This window comes from Malaclemys terrapin, chromosome 14 (assembly GCF_027887155.1).
Source record: "Malaclemys terrapin pileata isolate rMalTer1 chromosome 14, rMalTer1.hap1, whole genome shotgun sequence".
NCBI classification, from domain to species: domain Eukaryota; kingdom Metazoa; phylum Chordata; order Testudines; family Emydidae; genus Malaclemys; species Malaclemys terrapin.
This window is the reverse complement of record NC_071518.1, coordinates 10312755-10334155: the sequence shown is the minus strand read 5'-3', so window position 1 is coordinate 10334155 and position 21401 is coordinate 10312755. Positions and strand designations below refer to the sequence as shown.

General features: G+C 44.2%; 1 protein-coding gene across 1 annotated transcript; it reads left to right on the top strand.

The window, feature by feature from the left end:
* Positions 1 to 16389: 16389 nt before the first annotated feature.
* LOC128848751 (arylamine N-acetyltransferase, pineal gland isozyme NAT-3-like) lies at positions 16390 to 21141 on the top strand. The gene is made up of 2 exons (XM_054048884.1): positions 16390 to 16522; positions 19156 to 21141. The coding sequence occupies exon 2, from the start codon at positions 19161 to 19163 to the stop codon at positions 20031 to 20033; it is 873 nt and encodes a 290-aa protein (XP_053904859.1). The 5' UTR covers positions 16390 to 16522; positions 19156 to 19160; the 3' UTR covers positions 20034 to 21141.
* Positions 21142 to 21401: the final 260 nt, after the last annotated feature.

Sequence of the window (21401 nt, the reverse complement as noted above, 5' to 3'; positions counted from 1 at the left end):
AGGGGCTCGTCCCTCTCTGGGGCGGCTGGGAGCCAGGCTGCCTCACTACATTCCTATTGATTTTAAAGGCAGCAGAGTTAGGCCAATAACTGAAGTCTTTGGAAAATACCACCCTAAGGAAAGGAAACAGGAAATGTTTGGGGGCAATAATAATTGATAATAGTATCACTAATACTCATTCAACAACGGTCGTTATCTTCTAGTCTGTCTGCACATTTGACATTATGCATTAGGTGGAGTTCAATGTGCAAGATTGGCATAAATTTACAGTGAAGACAATTCTGCTTCACAATTTATAAAGAGAGGGTTAGTTTCCCCCCAGCTGGGCAACAAAATTCAAAGAGAGTTTAAAGCTATCAGTTTTCTTCTGCTCACCTATAAGATGAAAGGGGTTCAACCTCAAGGAAACAGATTAAATTCGCATGGCAGCTTTGTAGATAAATAGAAAGACCATTCAGACAGAATACCGATCACAAAGCCACTGTATACTGAATCACAAAAAGGAACGCCAAAAGCAAAACAAGATGAGTTCAGAAGTGATCCAATAAAAGATATTACCTCCCCCACCTTGTCTCTCATATCCTGGAACCAACACAGCTGCAACAACACTGCAACAAACAAAATAATCCAATGTATCAGGGCACCTGAGGTGTTGGGATTAATATAGGTAGACAAGTGGAATAACTCATTTTAAACTAACAAGAATGAAAAATAGCAAGACGTATACTGCTTTGCATAAAAAAGTTCACCTAAAGCAGGGTTGGGGCTTAGCCTCAGCTCCCAGTAGCGCCTGTGGTAGGTTACATGTGGGCCCAGGCCCTCAAAGGTATTTAGGTGCCTAGCTCCCATTGAAATCAACCTGTTTACTAGAGACCTGGTTTAGAAGAACATAACCCTTTGCAGACATTCCAGTTGAAACTTTTCTGCTGGGTCCTACTAGTAGCAGCTGTCACTTAGCTTTTGGAACAGAACAAAGGATCCATGGGCTACCCTTCCCCAGAGCTACCAGTCTTCCGACTAACAGAGATCAGTAGAAACCAACAGAGACTCTATTCCAAGTAAAGGTTACTCCATCATTGAATCTCTGAAACCAAAAATGGCAGAGCCAAAATGCAGTGCCTACCAGGAAGAAGGGAGTTCAAGAAAAACCCTCCTTTACCCCTGTCTGTGCCCACAAAGGAAATGGTAGTTACTCCAGCTTTTAGGAAGCCATGGTTTGAAGAGGGAGGGAAAGGTGCCTGTCCCTCCCATTCATGATGTTTGCAGTGTTGTTGTAGCTGTGTTTGTATATTAGGTAGACAAGATGGGTGAGGTGATATCTTGTATTGGCCCAATTGTATTGGACCAAAGAGACAAGCTTTTGAGCTTACACAGACCTGAAGAAGAGCTGGAGAACTTGTCTCTTTCACCCACATAAATTGGTCCAGTACAAGATATTACCTCACCCACCTTGTCTCTCCCATTCATGAGGCCTTGGAGGGAAATACATGTTGGGAACTAGGATTCTTAAGCACAAGATATTGTTTCTGAATAGCTAGCTTTGCTTGGCTCCTTTTACAGCTCTAATCTGGTTGACCAGTCTGCTTCTGAGGTTGGTCATGGAGGCCGGTGCTCCCTATGCACCGGCCTCTCCATCCCTGACAGCAGAAGTCCCTGATTCCCCTGGGTGAATGCCAGGAATGGAGGGGAAGGGCTAGTGAACAAACTTTGAGCTAAGGGCCATTTAATTCCTTTCTTAGCAGGTTCATGATCAGACAACAGGAAAAGGACTCCTGGGCCAAACCCCAGTATCCAGATCCAAGCACTTCTGAATTTTGAAAGTGTCAGAATTATGAATGCAGGTCTAGATCAGAATTTTTAACAGTCCGTTTAGAATGAATCCAAACCTCAGACCCAGACACCCTTCAACTTTGGAGCTTTTGAAATAGATGCAAATATGGTAGCTTCAGCTCAGGTAACTTGTCTGGGACAAACTCTCGGCAGTATGCTCAGCAGATCCCCTAGTGCCATTCATAAGAGCCTAGTTGCAGGGTGGAAGATTCTCCACTGGGGAAGGGGCGATACAGAGTCCAGCTGTGCTCCATGGCTGCTGCGGATAGGTGATTTAACACCCTGAAATGGCATCTTGCCCCAGCACCTGCACTGTAAGCTGTTTTAAACTAGTGAAGCCATCGGGTTTATTCTTTACACAATGATTACTTCAGCTGTCAACAGAATTTAGTGAGCCACCACCAAAAAACGCAGGTATATTACTGGCAGAGTACAGCTCAGGCTGCATGTGAATGATAGGACTCCCTTTTGATGCCCTGATTCCTATCTCAAGCTAAGAAAATTGCCCAGAAGCAGCTGGAAGACGCTGAGTGGCACTGAGCCTCGTCCTTTATACTATAGTAAATCTGCTTTTTGGAAAAGAGAGACCCTGGTCAGATGCGCCAGTGATGGGTGGCAATGGAAGAACCTATGTAGGTTTTCCTCTGCTTCAGCATCACCTGAGAGGTAGCTTTGCCTAGTAAACTGGCTTGTGTTAGTGCACTTCTGCTTAAACCTGCCATGTGTGTGTGTGTGTGTGTGTGAGTTTGTGTGTGTGTGTGTGTGAGAGTGAGGGAACGGGGGGACGGACTGATTTGCTGTTGTCATTAAATACTGCATGATTTTCACAGAGATGTGACTGTCTGCCTTTGTATCCATGCGTAAATACTGTTGCACACAATGCCAGGGAATGTAAGATCCACTCTCTCTCTCTCTCTCTCTCTCTCTCTCACACACCTGATGGCAGGTATCTAGAGAAGTGATTCAATCATGGAAGGTGATCCGAGCAGCTGTGATTTTAATGGACTGAGGGGTGGGTGCAGTGTAGGAAACAAGAAGCTAGAGGGGAGAATGACAGTAATCAAGACATGAGATAATGACGGACTGGATGAGAGTCTGAGCCGTAGGGATTTCAGTGGGAGTTAGGTGCCTAAATACCTCTGAGGATCTAGGCCAGAAAGACAAGTTCAGCTAGGAGTTACGGAGGATGTTGTGGCAAGGTCTGGACACTTGCCAGTGCATATAACATACATATTATTATTAGACTGAATGTGTAAATATACTTGTTTTAAATCAGCACGCTAATCCCAAGAGCACACATTGTTACCTCCAAAGGCAAACGATGATCATAAACCAATAACCTGAACCAACATTACTAATCACTGGCAGGCAGGAAAGTGAGAAATGTACAGGTACAATTACTGGAATATAGTATCTAAGCAACCCTTTGCTCTTCTGTATTTATGGAAGAAGAATGGATTGTATATGTCAGCGGTTTCACATTTGTTTCTAAACTATTGAAGTCAAATTGCACCTGGATGGCAGCCCCAGTGTCTGATGAAGACCCCCAAAAACACAAGCATTTTTTCTGAGTGGAAACATTTGCAAGTCAAAGCAATCAGTGGAGATCATTTTTACACATGCCGGTCTTGACTGAAGGTCTGAGCCATGCACACTTTCTTTTGTACTTAGACACTATGTTTTAGCGAGCAAAAGAAAACAAATTTGAATTTAGCTCAGAAGAGCTTGGCCTTATACAGACTATTTTGTTTGACTTGTCTTGAAAGACAACAGGGCCTCAGTAGTTAAAAGGATTTTGTGATAGAAGGGGAAATGGAAAGATCCTTTAAGTAAGGACGTCTCCAGTACTTCTTGCCGGGGATGAATAGAATTGGTTGCAAGAGGAGAAACAGGATAACGCTAGGGGAGAAAAAAAATCTTCATTTCCATGACACAGCTGGTTACGGATCCTGAGGCTAAGGGATAGATAGCGTGGATCCTTTGGGAATGTAGAATGAACAGATATCTCTATTGGTCGGAATGGTGGGTCTAATGGGCCATATTACGCCACTGAGTTTTGAAGAGCACTTCCCAATGACTTCAATGGTGAGGCTGTGATTGAAAAATAATCAGTGGTGTTATATCACCCATGGCATTTCAAATACCATATATTACACCTTTACAACAGAGCCATGGTAATGTACTAGGACAAAATGGAGATTAAATCTGAGTTGACTTCGAAGGAGTTTTCTGTTATTGAATCTGTACAGGCAAGTAAGCTTGATGAAATGCTCAGAAAGATTTCCTTAGGCTCAGAAAACCTGCTTAACTTGTGTTACAAAAGAACAAAGATGATCAGTTTAAAGAGTAGAGCTGGATGGAAAGTTTCATAGCTAAAGAGAAAACAAACAACTCTTTGTTTTGGCCAAGGCACATGTGATTGATTTTTGCTGGTATAACAGTTTCCCTTTTGTGTACCTGTGGCAAGAAGAAATGCAGGAAACAGAGTCAAATTCATGGCTGGGACGGGATAAGTGACGGCAATTTTAGTGAAACCTGCAGAAAAATTGACCCATGGAGAGTAAACACAGTGGGACAGATTCACAAGCAGACATAGTGGAGATCAACTGGTGTCAATCAGTTTAAGAGCTGATCCAGTGTAGGGATTCATACATCATTTTCATAGCATATTTTAACATCTCAGTGGGTCAGCTGACTCGGGGTGATTTGCCATTAAACACAGAATCTTTCAGTTCTAGGATATATTAGTTTACCTGTGCTCCAGATTGGTGGTGACTAGATATGCAGGCAGGCCTAGCAGAGATGCATATTTAAAGGATGACATTTAATTGCCTGATTTTCAATGGTGGGGCACATACTTGTCCCCCTTTTATGTGTGCAAAATCTAGCATGCTTGCATACCTACACATGTGATCTCACATTATGCACATACAAAAGTAATTGGGCATCATGCCAGAGTGTGTATATCTTTGGGTATAGATGTGCACAATTGCTTTGCACATGGAGGCTGGGTTTGAAAATTAGGCTTGAAAGCCATGAACTTTTGCAATGTGCTGCAAAAATCTATTGTAGTATTTTGCTGCTCTCACATGAGCTTGTGCCAATTGTGAATAAAGGTCACAGAAGCTCCTGTTTGGTATTATGAGCATTATTGCAAATCTTTAGACTTTGGGGAAGGGGTTGGAATGGGGGTGGGGAGGGGTGAGGAAAGGGTCGAGTGGGGGTGGGGATGCTAGCACCCACTGGCGCCAGGGAATGTTGGCGCCTGTGGCAGCATAGATGTACCTCTAAATGACTTACTCACTCTATGGTGGAACAGAGAATTAAACGCAGGTCTTCTGAATCCCAGGCTAACAGCCTAACCACTGGATTGTCCTTCCTTTAGGAAAGTTTCCTAAGGCAGCTTTGGACCAGTGTACCCAACTCCGCCATAGGTTTTGTCTGTGAAGGACTCAGTTAAGGAAATTCCTCTCTCATAGGGCGAGGAAGTTGACCCTTCAGGACCACTGCTAAAGGAAGTGGGAAGAGCTTTCTGGATCCAGAACAACACGATTCTTTGCTCAGGATTTTCAGGTGAGGTTGCTCCTCTACCAACCTGTGGCAGAATCTGCTTTTTATGAATGTTTTCCATTCAGTTGCACTGATAGATTTGGATCACACCCTTTGGGATCTGTTTCTAATGTTGACACTTACCACTCAACAACGCAAATTTTGGGGATGATCCTCCTTCAGACTACAGGTGATAAATTTGATCACATAAACAAGTCAGGTATTATACATTCTTTCCCATCATTCAGTTGATGCTATCACAATCTCACAAAGGTTTGTCTTTTGGCATATTTTTAGGCCTGGTCTACACTAAAAAATTAGGTCGACCCAGCTGCGTCACTCAGGGATGACGCTTGGGTGACGTGGTTAAGCCGACCTGATCCCCAGTGTAGACAGCTCAAGGTCGACAGAAGAATTCGTCCATTGACCTAGCTACTGCCTCTCGAGGAGGTGGATTACCTATGTTGATGGGGAACTCTTCCCATCAGCGTATGTAATGTCTATACCAGGGATCGGCAACCTTTGGCACGCGGCTCACACCCTGGCGGGCCAGGCCGGTTTGTTTACCTGCCACGTCCACAGGTTCGGCCGATCGCGGCTCCTTTTAGAATCTCAGAACCCTCAATGATAATTGAAAATATAATAGAAACTGAATTATTACTATTTTAATTCTGCTTTCCCTTAATTCTAATTGTTATATTCAACAAGAAGCTGTAACAGTGTATTGAATAGTACTATACTCTTAAAAGTTCCTTTAATCTTAAAACTAACTTTAATTCCAGGTGAGTTTATTTATTCCAGCCTCCAGTATGGGAAATTTTATACCCAATTTTGTTCTACATTAGAACAATTTTGTTCTACATTAGATAAATCCAGAGTTCACTATCAAATTAACATTCCAATGCTAAACACTAAAATGCTTTTTATCATTTCAAATTAAACACTTGTTCATTAACCAAAATTAATACAATAAACAACTTGATTATAATGAATACTATTTTCCAATACTAAAACATAGCTCCAAGTAATTGTTAAAGGACACGCTCATATGTAAAAGCATGTATATGTAACTCAGCATCTCACTGATAGTAAACAACTTCATTACAATTCTTAAAACAATAGTAACTAACTACAATTAAATTTGTAACTGTTTTTATTTGGATATTTAGTGAAATTTAATCCACCGCGCTTTACTCAGAACTTCAGATATAATCATACAAAGGAATATTTGTTGTTAATTTGATTTCTGACATAACCAGCACAATCTCTCTTTGGGCTATTGGTTTTGTATTTTACAAAGATGATAAAAGTGACACTTAAGCTAGTGGTTCCCAACTTAAAAATTTTGAGGACTTCACCAGAAACTTTTATATTGATTTACATCTTACCAGGAGCCTGGTAAGTGCATGAAACATCTACAGCAGGGCCGTCCTTGGGCATACACAGCATACGAAACTGCGTAGGGCACGATGAAATTGGGGCACCAATTTGCCCCAAATTTATGGTGCCCTAGGCAGCTGCGTGCTGCATACGTGGCCGCACCAGCCCCTTCGACAAGCCCTATCCCTTGGCCGGCCCCCCCTGCAAGGGGCAGAGCCATCCCTAGGGGTTGTGGGGCCCCGGACAACTCCCTCCACCTTGCCTCTTACCCTTCCCCCCTGCAACCCGGCCCCAACCCGCTCTACTCTGCCAGCTCCCAGCCGCGGCGCTACGCTGCCTGCCGCCGCTGAGTGCGGGGAAAGGATCGCCCCTCGCATTCACTGGCAGCGGGAAGCAGAGAGACGCGGCCTCAGCCCACTCCGCTTTCCTTGTCATGCCCCAGCCATGTTGCTTGGGTTAGGGGAAGGACCGCTCCCAGCGCTCACCAGCGGAGGACCGTGGCTGGGAGCTGGCGGGGTAGAGTGGGTTTATAGATTCATAGATTATAGGACTGGAAGGGACCTCGAGAGGTCATCGAGTCCAGTCCCCTGCCCGCATGGCAGGACCAAATACTGCCTAGACCATCCCTAGTAGACATTTATCTAACCTACCCTTAAATATCTCCAGAGACGGAGATTCCACAACCTCCCTAGGCAATTTGTTCCAGTGTTTAACCACCCTGACAGTTAGGAACTTTTTCCTAATGTCCAATCTAGACCTCCCTTGCTGCAGTTTAAACCCATTGTTTCTGGTTCTATCCTTAGAGGCTAAGGTGAACAAGTTCTCTCCCTCCTCCTTATGACACCCTTTTATATACCTGAAAACTGCTATCATGTCCCCTCTCAGTCTTCTCTTTTCCAAACTAAACAAACCCAATTCTTTCAGCCTTCCTTCATAGGTCATGTTCTCAAGACCTTTAATCATTCTTGTTGCTCTTCTTTGGACCCTTTCCAGTTTCTCCACATCTTTTTTAAAATGCGGCGCCCAGAACTGGACACAATACTCCAGCTGAGGCCTAACCAGAGCAGAGTAGAGCGGAAGAATGACTTCTCGTGTCTTGCTCACAACACACCTGTTAATGCATCCCAGAATCATGTTTGCTTTTTTTGCAACAGCATCACACTGTTGACTCATATTTAGCTTGTGGTCCACTATAACCCCTAGATCCCTTTCTGCCGTACTCCTTCCTAGACAGTCTTTTCCCATTCTGTATGTGTGAAATTGATTTTTCCTTCCTAAGTGGAGCACTTTGCATTTGTCTTTGTTAAACTTCATCCTGTTTAACTCAGACCATTTCTCCAATTTGTCCAGATCATTTTGAATTATGACCCTGTCCTCCAAAGTAGTTGCAATCCCTCCCAGTTTGGTATCATCCGCAAACTTAATAAGCGTACTTTCTATGCCAATATCTAAGTCGTTGATGAAGATATTGAACAGAGCCGGTCCCAAAACAGACCCCTGCGGTACCCCACTCGTTACGCCTTTCCAGCAGGATTGGGAACCATTAATAACAACTCTCTGAGTACGATTATCCAGCCAGTTATGCACCCACCTTATAGTAGCCCCATCTAATTTATATTTGCCTAGTTTATCGATAAGAATATCATGCGAGACCGTATCAAATGCCTTACTAAAGTCTAGGTATACCACATCCACCGCTTCACCCTTATCCACAAGGCTCGTTATCCTATCAAAGAAAGCTATCAGATTGGTTTGACATGATTTGTTCTTCACAAATCCATGCTGGCTATTCCCTATCACCTTACCACCTTCCAAGTGTTGGCAGATGATTTCCTTAATTACTTGCTCCATTATCTTCCCTGGCACAGAAGTTAAACTAACTGGTCTGTAGTTACCTGGGTTGTTTTTAGTTCCCTTTTTATAGATGGGCACTATATTTGCCCTTTTCCAGTCTTCTGGAATCTCTCCCGTCTCCCATGACTTTCCAAAGATAATAGCTAGAGGCTCAGATACCTCCTCTATTAGCTCCTTGAGTATTCTAGGATGCATTTCATCAGGCCCGGGTGACTTGCAGGCATCTAACTTTTCTAAGTGATTTTTAACTTGTTCTTTTTTTATTTTATCCGCTAAACCTACCCCCTTCCCATTAGCATTCACTATGTTAGGCATTCCTTCAGACTTCTCGGTGAAGACCGAAACAAAGAAGTCATTAAGCATCTCTGCCATTTCCAAGTTTCCTGTTACTGTTTCTCCCTCTTCACTAAGCAGTGGGCCTACCCTGTCTTTGGTCTTCCTCTTGCTTCTAATGTATTGATAAAAAGTCTTCTTGTTTCCTTTTATTCCCGTAGCTAGTTTGAGCTCATTTTGTGCCTTTGCCTTTCTAATCTTGCCCCTGCATTCCTGTGTTGTTTGCCTATATTCATCCTTTGTAATCTGTCCTAGTTTCCATTTTTTATATGACTCCTTTTTATTTTTTAGATCGTGCAAGATCTCGTGGTTAAGCCAAGGTGGTCTTTTGCCACATTTTCTATCTTTCCTAACCAGCGGAATAGCTTGCTTTTGGGCCCTTAATAGTGTCCCTTTGAAAAACTGCCAACTCTCCTCAGTTGTTTTTCCCCTCAGTCTTGATTCCCATGGGACCTTACCTATCAGCTCTCTGAGCTTCCCAAAATCTGCCTTCCTGAAATCCATTGTCTCTATTTTGCTGTTCTCCCTTCTACCCTTCCTTAGAATTGCAAAGTCTATGATTTCATGATCACTTTCACCCAGGCTGCCTTCTACTTTCACATTCTCAACGAGTTCCTCCCTATTTGTTAAAATCAAGTCTAGAACAGCTTCCCCCCTAGTAGCTTTTTCAACCTTCTGAAATAAAAAGTTGTCTCCAATGCAGTCCAAGAATTTGTTGGATAGTCTGTTCCCCGCTGTGTTATTTTCCCAACATATATCCGGATAGTTGAAGTCCCCCATCACCACCAAGTCTTGGGCTTTGGATGATTTTGTTAGTTGCTTGAAAAAAGCCTCATCCACCTCTTCCACCTGGTTAGGTGGCCTGTAGTAGACGCCTAGCATGACATCTCCCTTGTTTTTTGCCCCCTTAAGCCTAACCCAGAGACTCTCAACACTTCCGTCTCCTATGTCCATCTCTACCTCTGTCCAAGTGTGTACATTTTTAATATATAAGGCAACACCTCCTCCCTTTTTCCCCTGTCTATCCTTCCTGAGCAAGCTGTACCCATCCACACCAACATTCCAATCATGTGTATTATCCCACCAAGTTTCAGTGATGCCAACAATGTCATAGTTGTATTTATTTATTAGCACTTCCAGTTCTTCCTGCTTATTCCCCATACTTCTCGCATTTGTATATAGGCATCTAAAATACTGGTTTGATCTTTCCTCCCAGTTTTTTCCTGACTCTCCTTTCTCTCTGCCAATATAGCCCACACTCCCTCTTGTTTCCGACTCATTTCCCCGGTCTCCATGTTCCCCACTTACCTGTGGGCTTTGCTCACCTGTCCCCGTCGAACCTAGGGTTGGGACCGGGCTGCTCTGCTTCCCGTCACTGCCGGTGAGTGGGGGGGAGGGATCCCTTCCCCAAGCCCCTTGCCCCGAGCGACATGGCTGGGGTCAGGGTGAGGGAAGCGGAGCGGGCTACTCCCGCCCCCCCACTAATCCCGGAGCCATTCTGGGCCTGTGGGGCCCCCAAAAGTGGCCCCCCACAGCTCCTGCCTCCCAGGCACCCAAATAGCTAGGGATGGCCCTGGTCTACAGTGGGCATGTACTTTGTGATTGTCACATATTTCATATTGTACCAATTACCAATGCAATATTATGATCCTGGAAAGGTATCAATCCCTTTATCAACTTAAAAAAGGTGGAAACAAAAACAACCCCAGAGGGGTGAAACAGAAGATAAGTTCTTCCCTGTGAGCTTCACAGCTAGGATAGTTTCAAGGATGAAAGAAGGCAGTCTGGCTGTCCTCCTTTCACACAATTTATTGCTCTTTCCAAAGAATAGATAAGGGTTCCAGCAGGCAGCATAAAGCTGTAAACTAATCATCAGAAAGGAAACAAAGCAAACATTTGTACCTCTCAATGCTCACCTAGAGGTTTTCTGGGCCTTATAAAATGTAGGTCTTTCTTTCAATTTCAACATTAAACCCTGTACCAACTATTCCTTAATAATACTTCTACGTTGCCATTTCTCAATACAAATAAATGACATCACACATGCCTTGATCAAATTTAATCCCTAACATACCACTCCTGCATTTGCTGACTGAATCAGTGTGTATGGGGTTTAGTTACCATCTACAATTAGTCTCTCATCCAAGTCTTTTTCTTTGTCCCTTATACTGGGAAATTGCATATAGGAGATCCCCATTTGTTTATTAAATACTCTTTGGTGGGTTCTGCCAACGTCCATGAATATTATAGTTTGGTTCAGCAACTGAATACTACTAAACAATAGCTTAGGGTTCCCCTTTTCTTCAGGTTTATATGAGAATGAATCCACACACGGCCTTTTCTACCTCTTGGGTAAAGGGCTAACTAGCTAACTCTCCTCAGCCCATCCCAATCCACCAATTAGGCACAGCTCTTCCTAATCAGGGCTACTCCAGAGCAACTGCTGTTGTTGCAGCGCCCAGAGTGCTGCCTCAGTTGTTGTTTCCCAGCACTCTGTCACACATCTCCCTGCTTACCTGACAGGAAGGTGTTTTCTCTCCCTCCTTACTGGAGGTGCTACCCCCTGGGGCTCCCTTAGTAATCCTTCAGGTCCCGCTTGTGGGGCCCACTCATTCTTCACCCATAGAAATCACTGCTGGTGGGGGGTGGTCACCTCCATAGCTTGGTTTCAGCCCACAACTCTTCACACCGTGGGCATCCTGGGGGGTTGCTCTTTCTATTCTCCTCCTTTGTATCTGCTGGTGGCTCAAGGACTGTCCCCTGCCCCAACTCTGTCACAGCCCTACAAACCTTGTGCCTGACCACTACTACCAATGATGACAGGGAAATACTATTTTACTAGCTCCTTGGACCATCTGAGAGGCAGTGTGGTCTAGTGTTCAGACCAGAGAGCAGGTGCTCCCTCCCTTCGCGTCCGCCTGTGGCCCCCGCTGATCAACTCCTCCTCCTCCCTCCCAGTGACTCCTGCATGCTGTGGAACAGCTGTTCAGCGGTGTGCAGGAGACGCTGGGATGGAGGGAGAGGAGCATGGACAGGGCGTGCTGGGGGGAGAGGTGGAAAGAGGCTGGGAAGAGGCTGGGTGGGGCTGGGAAGCGGTGGAGCCTTGTTGGAAGAGATACAATGTATGTGTTGACAAAAGTGACACAGCAGTTTAATTTCTTGAATTTTGCTGCTTGAGCAGAGGTCTTTTCAAATACAGTTTCTACAGCACAAGTCCAAAGTCCCATAGCTAACCCTGAGGTATATAGGAACCATCAGGATCAGAATGGTAAGTACTCACATGGGTTATAAGTTCATTAAAAAAAAGTAAATCATGTCCAGTCATATTCTGGGTCTGAGAAATTGACACATTCAAAATCTGGGCTATCCAGTTCTCCACCAAGGCTCTTTTAAAAAAAAATTGATAGTTCCTTGCACATCAACTCAACCTCACAAGTACTGGTAACAGCTCAACCAAAGGCAAGTGTTTAGGTCTGAGTTACTTTGCCAGACCTGAAGAAAAGCTCTATATAGCTGGAAAGCTTGTCTGTTTCACCAACAGAAGTTGGTCCAATAAAGATATTATCTCACCTCTCTCTAATATGCTGGGACCAACATGGCTACAACAACAATACAGACAACTTTCTTTTCTGTAAACTCTATATTTGGAATAGTTTTCTGATAACTAATAATAGTTTATTTTACAGGGCCTTTAACATAAGCCTATCAGATTGCAGGAGAATTTCATCAGTTTGTTACGTTTGAAGATCAAGTAAAATTATAGTGACATCTAGTGACCATTAAGATTTCACAGTTGTACTACCAGTAACAGAAGAATATATTTGCTGCTAGAGAACATTTTAATCACACGGTATTCAGAATTCGATTATTAAAATTGGTAAGAGAATGAATTCAAATGCTGATGGATGTAATAACGTGACCAACCCTATAATTTATTGAAAACAGGCTTGCAAATTCTTAAGAATGCAAAGAATGATTACAATCAGGCCTGGTTAATGTTAATGCATTGAAAGCAACATGTTTATTCAGCCTGAAATACAGGAGAGTGTGGTTAATAGAGAGTTCTCTGAGGTCCGAGAAACACCAGATCACCTGCCTGTCCCCAATAAGAGAAATTGGAGAAATTTAACGTAGCAAAGATCTGCAATTGCCCATTTATTAAATGTATCTGTATAAACAGCTAGAGCTGTACAATTTCATGTGAAGACAAATATCAATGTATTGAACAGTTTCATGGTCTCTATAATGGCAGGTTGTTAAAAATAGTGATTGCGCTTTAATTCCCCCGGCTGCCGCTGCTACCCCGGGGCTCCAGCAGCAGGGCTTGGGTGGTGATTTAAAAGGCCAGGGGCTCCCAGCCACCGCTCCCACAGCGGAGCCCCGGTCCCTTTAAATTGCTGGCAGAGCCCCTGGGGCTCCTGGCTCCCGCCGCTACTCTGGGGCTCCGGCAGCTGCGCTCGGTCAGCAATTTAAAGGACCTGGTACTCCGGCCGCCGATACCGCCCCGGACCCTTTAAATCTCCACTAGCTCCAGCAGTGGAGCTCTGGCGGAGATTTAAAGGGCCCGGGACAGTACCGGTGGCTGGAGCCTAGGCCCTTTAAATCTCCGCCAGAGCTCCACTGCCGGAACCCTGGGGTAGCGGTGGCGGGGCTTCGGCGGTGATTTAACGGGGCAGCGGCTCCCAGCCGCTGCTACCACAGCAGAGCACTGGGCCCTTTAAATCGCTGCCGGAGCTCTTGGGGTCCCAGCTACCTCTGCGACCAGGGGGCTCTGGAAGCCGGGCTCTGACAGCAATTTAAGGGGCCCAGGGCTCCATCTGCTGCTGGGAGCCCCAGCCCCTTTAAATTGTCGCCTGGGGAAGCTGGTCCAGCATAGGTATGGCACAGGGTACCAGCTCTTGCTGGTACGCTGTACCAGACCGTACCGGCTTACTTTCACCTCAGACCCCACCTGAAAAATGGGAACAATACCACTTCCTTTGTCTGACTGGTCTATTTAGATAGTAAGCTCTTCTGGTCAGGAAGTACCTCTTAAAATGTGTATGTAGAGTGCCTAGCACACCTGAAGTCACTAGGCACAACGATAAAACAAACAAACTCGTCTCCCTGTCTTCTGTAAGGGGCTTAGTCATTTTAAGCAATCAGGGTGTAAAGACATTCTGCTCCTATGACGGATGGTGACACGCATCCAAGCATTTCAGACACACACAATTGTTCTTTTATTCACCATGCAGGTAACATGAACATCACGGACTATTTCACCAGAATTTCTTATAATGGCTCCTACAAAAACCTGGATTTGGAGACCTTGACTGCAATATTCCAGCACCACATCAGGGCTGTTCCTTTTGAAAACCTCAGCATCCACTGCGGGGAAACCATCGAGTTAGACTTAGAACCAGTTTATGACAAAATAGTGAAGAAGAAACGTGGTGGCTGGTGCATGGAAAACAACCATCTTTTATATTGAAATTCCCAGCGAGATTTTAAAAAGCAGAAGAATGCTTAGCGGACACTGCTGTCTGATTGCTTGGGGTTTGGCTTGCCCTCCAGTAAAACACTGGGTTCTGACTCTAAGTACGACAGGATCTAACCTGGACAGTGAAATCTGATAAGTGTTGCAATCCGGACAATTATCTTTGTCTGTTTACAAACATGGAGCTTCCCAGGGGATGCCTGCCTATGTCAGGCAACCTGTTCCCTTGACGATAAAGTGGCTTGGACCTGAGCACAGCCACATGGTGTGAAAGACCATCCACGGATGGCAATGACAAAGAGCAAAGTATTGAGATGGGGGACAGGTTGTGCAGTGGGTTACCATGGAGATCTGTGCCTGAACTTATTTATCTGCACAATCAGCAGTTTAGTGAAATGTTTTGTTGATATTAAATTATGATGTCGCTGAGCACAGAGAATTAATACAAAAGAATGTAGAAATAGTTGAGGCTTGGGAGGAAAATAGCAAAATGAGATTTAGCTTAGAAAAATTCACACTAATCCTTAGGTGGAAAGCAATATGAGTTATACTCCGTGATGGGGGGAATGCTACATAGCAGTAGTTACTCTTTAATTCTTATGTAGCATCCAGAGGCTCCAGTCACTGTTAGAGTCCCGTAACGCTTGACACAGTTCAAACATCCAAGAAGACGCATTCTACATTCTACAAAATCTACTGTAGTCCACAAAGAAATGTAGCAGAGACAAAGGATAACAAATTAGACACTAAGCTACTGTAGTAAGATGAGGCCCTGAAACATAAACCCTTATCAGAGGCCCGGTATGAGGCCTAAGGCCTGAACTAAAGTAATGGTCAAGACTTTGCTAACATAAAGCAAAGTTAAGCTATGAGCCAGAGGCAGGCCCTGCTTGCAGAAGCTGGCAACAAAAGGGCTGATGGTTCAAAAATACATTTACCTAAAAGGTACTGGACACTAAAGATACAAACATATGCCAGGATGATACCAGAACACTCCGATACTTGCACATTACACACACAGATAACAAAGAACAGGCGAACCCATCCTAAAGACAGGGGCAAAAGGGTACTATGATGGATGGAGTTGTTTTGTTCTAACCAACATGAACAAGGTGAGAGGCGGCACCTTACTGCATGGAGGGGTTGCACCTCAATACATCAGGAATGATGTGTAACTTGTTTGTACCTGTGTATAAGAATGCATCCCTGGGGCAGTGTCTTTGTCCAGCATAGGGGGCAGTGGAGTGTCCCGCCACTGACTGATCCGGTCCATTGTCAGGGAGCATATATGTACTAGCAGAACTGTAGACATCTGATCCGGGGAGCTAGAGACTGTGTTTCGTTTGACAATAAACCTGGCCGGGTGCCTTCGTGCCTTATCGGAGTCTGTGGTTATTGGGGATTCTCTTGGGGTCTGCTGTGTCAGCGATCTGCGCAGAGCCGGGGCAGCACACAGAGGGAACACATGGACGCAGCCGACAGTTACCAACATTGGACAGAGCAGAGCATCACACCGGTGGCATCTGACAACAGCTACAATACAAGAACTTGGGTTTGCTGCCCAATCAGCACTAGGGTTTGTGTTTGTGTTCAACAGTGCTAGAATCTTGTCATTCTTGTGACATATCAAACAGTGAAAATCTTCTCAGATCAACTGTTCATGAACTTTCAGCCCTAATTTCCTGACCAACACTTAGCTGCCTAATATCCTGAAAAAAGTACCACCCTCCGATATTATAATGTTATTGAAACAAATAACTCTCCCTGTCCCCGACAGCCAACCAGTAGATTTAGCCACTGAAAAAGACAAAGCAGTGTGTGTTCTAACGAGGAGAGTTAGAATCCTCATTACGTCAGTGCAACTAAAATTTGCTAGCTCACTACAGCTGAACTCCTCCCTCCTCTGGCATTGGTCAGTTACAGAAGAGAGTGAAAGTGACGTGATGAAAGAAGGAGTTTCTCTCAAGAGAAGCTGGAGAACTGTTGTCTATTCCCAAGTTCTTCACTGCATAAAGGACTGAAAACCGGGCCAGACAGTTTAGTGCCTAAAGAAGCAAGAGAGTGAAAACTGATACACTTGTGGTTGAACTGTTTTTACAGGTAAGACACCTTTTAAACCCAGAATCTTTGTGGCTGATTTGGTCATAAATGTGCATTCAAATCTGGCCTATGAACAAACATTGCAGGAAACAGCTACACTGCATAAGAACTGAGAGGGAATCTTCAGCCAATTTCAGACTTGACTTCTCTTGTGTCAGTGTAACAGACTTACTGGCTTATTCTCTCAATTATCGGCCCAGCCAGAATACACATTCACATCATCTGACTTGGTTCAGATGCCAGTGTGAAAGGTGACCCAGAAATAACCATGACAGATGGACAGATTCAAACACTTCTGATGTTATGCTTGGTTCTGATAGTTGTAAGCAATAATACATTTTATTTTGTTTTCAAAGCCAACATACTTTCAATACATTTAAAATTAGAGTAGTAACAACACAGTAAGATTTCCCTTAAAGAGGAAAAATCATTTAAAATACTGTTTTTACTTCTACCAGAAAAGAAACAAAAGGAATCGAAGTTGATAGCAGTGTTGACAACTCTTGTGATATTTCGTGGTTTTCTTAACAATTTCAAAGCTGGAATCAGGTTATTACTTGATAATCTCAGATCTCATTTAAAAAAAAAAATTTTTTTTCTAGACCTCCTGGTTGCTGTGAAAAGCTTGAAAATGTAACCCCTAAATGCGCCAGTTCCAGAATGTAAAGAAAAGGAATCCAAATTTATTATTTTTTAAAATATCATGATTTTTAAGCCAATCGTGTGATTTTTGGGGGCCTGAGATTTGAACCTTTGGGGTTGACGATACTGGGATAGCTACAATTTACATTTCTATACATTCTGAACAGCACCAGTTGGGGACATTTCTGATCCTGCCTGCACATTGTTCTAATTGGGAGCACTATTGTTTTATATTTGGGGTATTTTCCCCATTTCTTTCATATGATGGGGTTTTTGAGGGTTTTTCAGTACTGCATACTGATAACTTTATCCAGATTGAATACTTCTTATATCCTTAATGTAGGAAGTTTTAAATACATGAATCATAGGAGGAAGTCTACCTAGAGAGCAGCGCAATGGGATTTTTATCCCTTGGCTTTAGGACACCTTTATTTTAAGGCACAGAAGGCACCTGAGAATGTTTGAGGCCTCTCAGATCAATCATCTGTGCTCTGACCCGTCATTCTGAATCTGATTCTCAGAGTAGGCTGATGTTTGGTGGTTTTAACTCTTTGGTCCTCTGGGTATAACTATTAGCCTATTTGTCCATATCAAAATCCCTGTTCCCTCCCCAAAGGGCCACCAATCCCCTGGGTTTTCTCCACCAGGTCCTGGCTTCTCTCCTGCATTGCTTACCATGAGCTGTGATCTTGAGTAGTCATCTCTGCCCACCCGGGACATTATATTCTGGGAACAGCCAGCTAGCCTCCACACCTTGATCTGATCTGCAGCTGTTGCTGGCTGGCTTGTCTTTCATTCCCCCAGCAGTGGGAAGGAGAACCTGTTCTCATTGCTGGCCACACTGCACTTTGTACACTGAAGTTTGGGAGACCCCAGAGTGCGTTGAATTGATGGGTGGCGCATTCCCTAATCCCAGTGCATGTGGGGCTCCCTCTCAGGCCCCAGGGTTTCTAAAAGGCAGGAACAACGGTGCAGATGGAGAGAGCCAGGTCCTGCTGCTGTCAGGTAAAGGGGTTGTAGATCTACTTGCCCATTCCTGACAATTGACTTCCAGGCATAGGGCCTGCTGGTTGCCTCTGAAGATTGTGGGAAGAAACAGTAAGTAGGGAGAATAAGGGCAACCCATCCTCCCTGCTGTATCTCACACTATGTAGTGGGAGGGGAAAAGCCGCGGTGGAGATGATGCTCTGTCACCGTCCTTGATTTCCTTTTTTGGAAAGTGAGCATCTCCTTCCTGCTCCTAACACCTCACTTAGACCAGTGAGGCACAAAGCTGGGGAGCTGAGCCACCAGGGATAGTGGTGAGTAAGAGGCAGAAAACGAGTCCCTCCCATTCACCCCTGCTAATGAGAGGAGAATGGAGCTGCCAGGCTCACTGAAAAGCCACAGCACCAGGAGTGCGAATCTGCTTCTAGCTCCTGTCAGCAGTAAGAGCAGGAGACAGTGGGATGAGTGCCCTCTGTCAACCAGCATGAATAGCACAGGAAATATTTAACCAAGCAGTGCCTAGAAGGCTGGCCTTGCAGTTAAAGAACTAGATCCGGGCTCAGGAGTGCTGGGTGTGGTTTCTGGCTCCCACTATGACCTTGAGTGCATCCTTTAAACCCAGATCCTCAAAGGTATTTAGGCATCTAACTCCCCCTGAGGTAGGCACCTAAATATCTTTGATAATCTGGGCCACAGTTGTCTCCCTGACTCAATATCCCACCTGAAAAATGGGAACAATACCACTTCCTTTGTCTGACTGGTCTATTTAGATAGTAAGCTCTTCTGGTCAGGAAGTACCTCTTAAAATGTGTATGTAGTGTGCCTAGCACACTTGAAGTCACTAGGCACAACGGTAAAACAAACAAACTCGTCTCCTTGTCTTCTGTAAGGGGCTTAGTCATTTTAAGCAATCAGGGTGTAAAGACATTCTGCTCCTATGACGGATGGTGACACGCATCCAAGCATTTCAGACACACACAATTGTTCTTTTACTCACCATACAGGTAACATGAACATCACGGACTATTTCACCAGAATTTCTTATAATGGCTCCTACAAAAACCCGGATTTGGAGACCTTGACTGCAATATTCCAGCACCACATCAGGGCTGTTCCTTTTGAAAACCTCAGCATCCACTGTGGGGAAACCATCGAGTTAGACTTAGAACCAGTTTATGACAAAATAGTGAAGAAGAAACGTGGTGGCTGGTGCATGGAAAACAACCATCTTTTATATTGGGTTCTGAAAACGCTGGGATATGACACCACCATAATAGGAGCAAAAGTTTACAACCCAGAAGAAAATGCATATAATCATCATATTGATCACCTTCTGCTAAAGGTGGTCCTGGATGGGAAAGCCTACATAGTGGACGGCGGCTTTGGAATGGTCTATCAAATGTGGCAGCCAATGGAGCTGATTTCTGGGAAAGACCAGCCCCAGGTTCCCGGCATCTTTCGCTTCATGGAAGACAATGGGATCTGGTACTTTGAGAAAATCAAAAGGAAGCAATACAATCCCAACCAAAGCGTCTCTAATTCCAATAATCTGGAAAAAAATGCATGTAAGAAAGTTTACCTGTTTACCCTGGAGCCACGAGAGATAGAAGATTTCAGGCCCCAGAGTGTGTATCTCCAGACATCTCCAGATTCTCTGTTCGTTAAAAAGTCCATCTGCAGCCTCCAGACCACTGATGGCCTTTGGGCTTTAGTTGGGTGGAAACTCACCAAGGTTAAATACAATTACAAGGAGAACATGGATCTGGTGGAAACCACAACACTTACAGATGAGGAGGTGTTAAAAACAGTGAAAGACAAATTCAGAGTAATGCTAGATCATAAACTCATCCCAGTGAACAGGAGCAGATTGTCTATGGTTTAGTTTCTTGGCCAGAATATAATTTGATACAGCTACATCAAAGAGAATCTCTTTCCCAGGATCCAATTATTGCAAAAAATGAAGGGCTAGGCTGTCACTTTCTGGCTAGCATAGAACAAGGAGTGGCACGTAGCAGTGCTATCCCAGCAAAGAAATTGTGACTCTTGGAGCTACAATTTCTTCCCTGCTTCTCCCCTGGCTTCAGCTGGTAAATTAAGTCTTCCAGGCTTATGCCAGTAGTACAGTACTTTTCACTCTGTGTGGGCTCCATTGCGCTGGTTGGTCCATGGGGTTGGGTTGGGGGTGTGTGGGCTGGAGGCAAGTTTCTGCCCCTTCCCTGCTTCTTTAACCCTATGGAGCTGCCCTTTCCATATGCAGAATGGCAAAGTGAGGAGGTCATGCAAGGAATCCCCTTATGCCTCCTTGCTCCCCTGCACTACCATGTAGAGCAAAACATACCCAGGCTCTAAAGAAATGCTACATTACAGCTGCAATTTAATATCCAGAGATGCTAGGACATTCAGAGTTCAGGTTGCCACAGTCACCCTAGGTCTACCCTCTTTTGCAATTGCATTAGGAAAAGGATCTTTCACTATGTAGTCACATAGCTGCACAGCTGTGATATACCGGGATTAATACTTAGGGACTGACTATTTGCAGCTATCAAAATTGCCATGGATGAACACAACTCCAGCACTGGGTGGGAATTTCCTGCCCCTTTTGTGGCTCCCCACATAACCTGAGGCATCTCCATAATATAACCATAAAGGGGCAATTCTAGGGAACAATTTTTGAGGCACGGACCACATATTTTTGCATTTATAATCCTGACCCAGCCATGGTCTCTCTGCAACCCACCATCTCCTTGACATGCATATGATTTCTACTCAGCATAATGACTTTTACTCTCCTTCAGGAAGAACTTGGTCATTTCTTTTTAATCAATCTGCCAATTGGTCCTACACTCATCACTGAGACTTGGGAAGGGCTATTATTCCCCTGCCCAAAACAACTAAGCATTCTTAAAGACTGTTCTGTTTGTCATGATTATTTGTACGTTCAGAAATATTTTATGAAGACCAGCCTTGTACAATAAAATATCTGAGGCCCATTTTGTTGTGTGATGTGGGTGGTTGTAGTCATTGTATGCACTGGTTAATAACAGGGGCTGCTGGCTAACAAAATCTTAGTCATATACGTAATTGATACATGAGTTAATGGGATTGCTTCCATATGTGAGGGGCACAGGAAGTGACCCGTGTTCTGTTGTTTTTATTGACCAGCAGCCCATATTCCTTTTCAGGTAAAAAGTCATTTAATATTCTGGTTGTTGATGATGAATTATTAAAAAGAAGCTTTTGCATTAAAATC

Coding starts and splice junctions, on each gene's coding strand:
- LOC128848751 (XM_054048884.1), top strand. CDS start 19,161: ATGAACATCACGGACTATTTCACCAGAATTTCTTATAATGGCTCCTAC.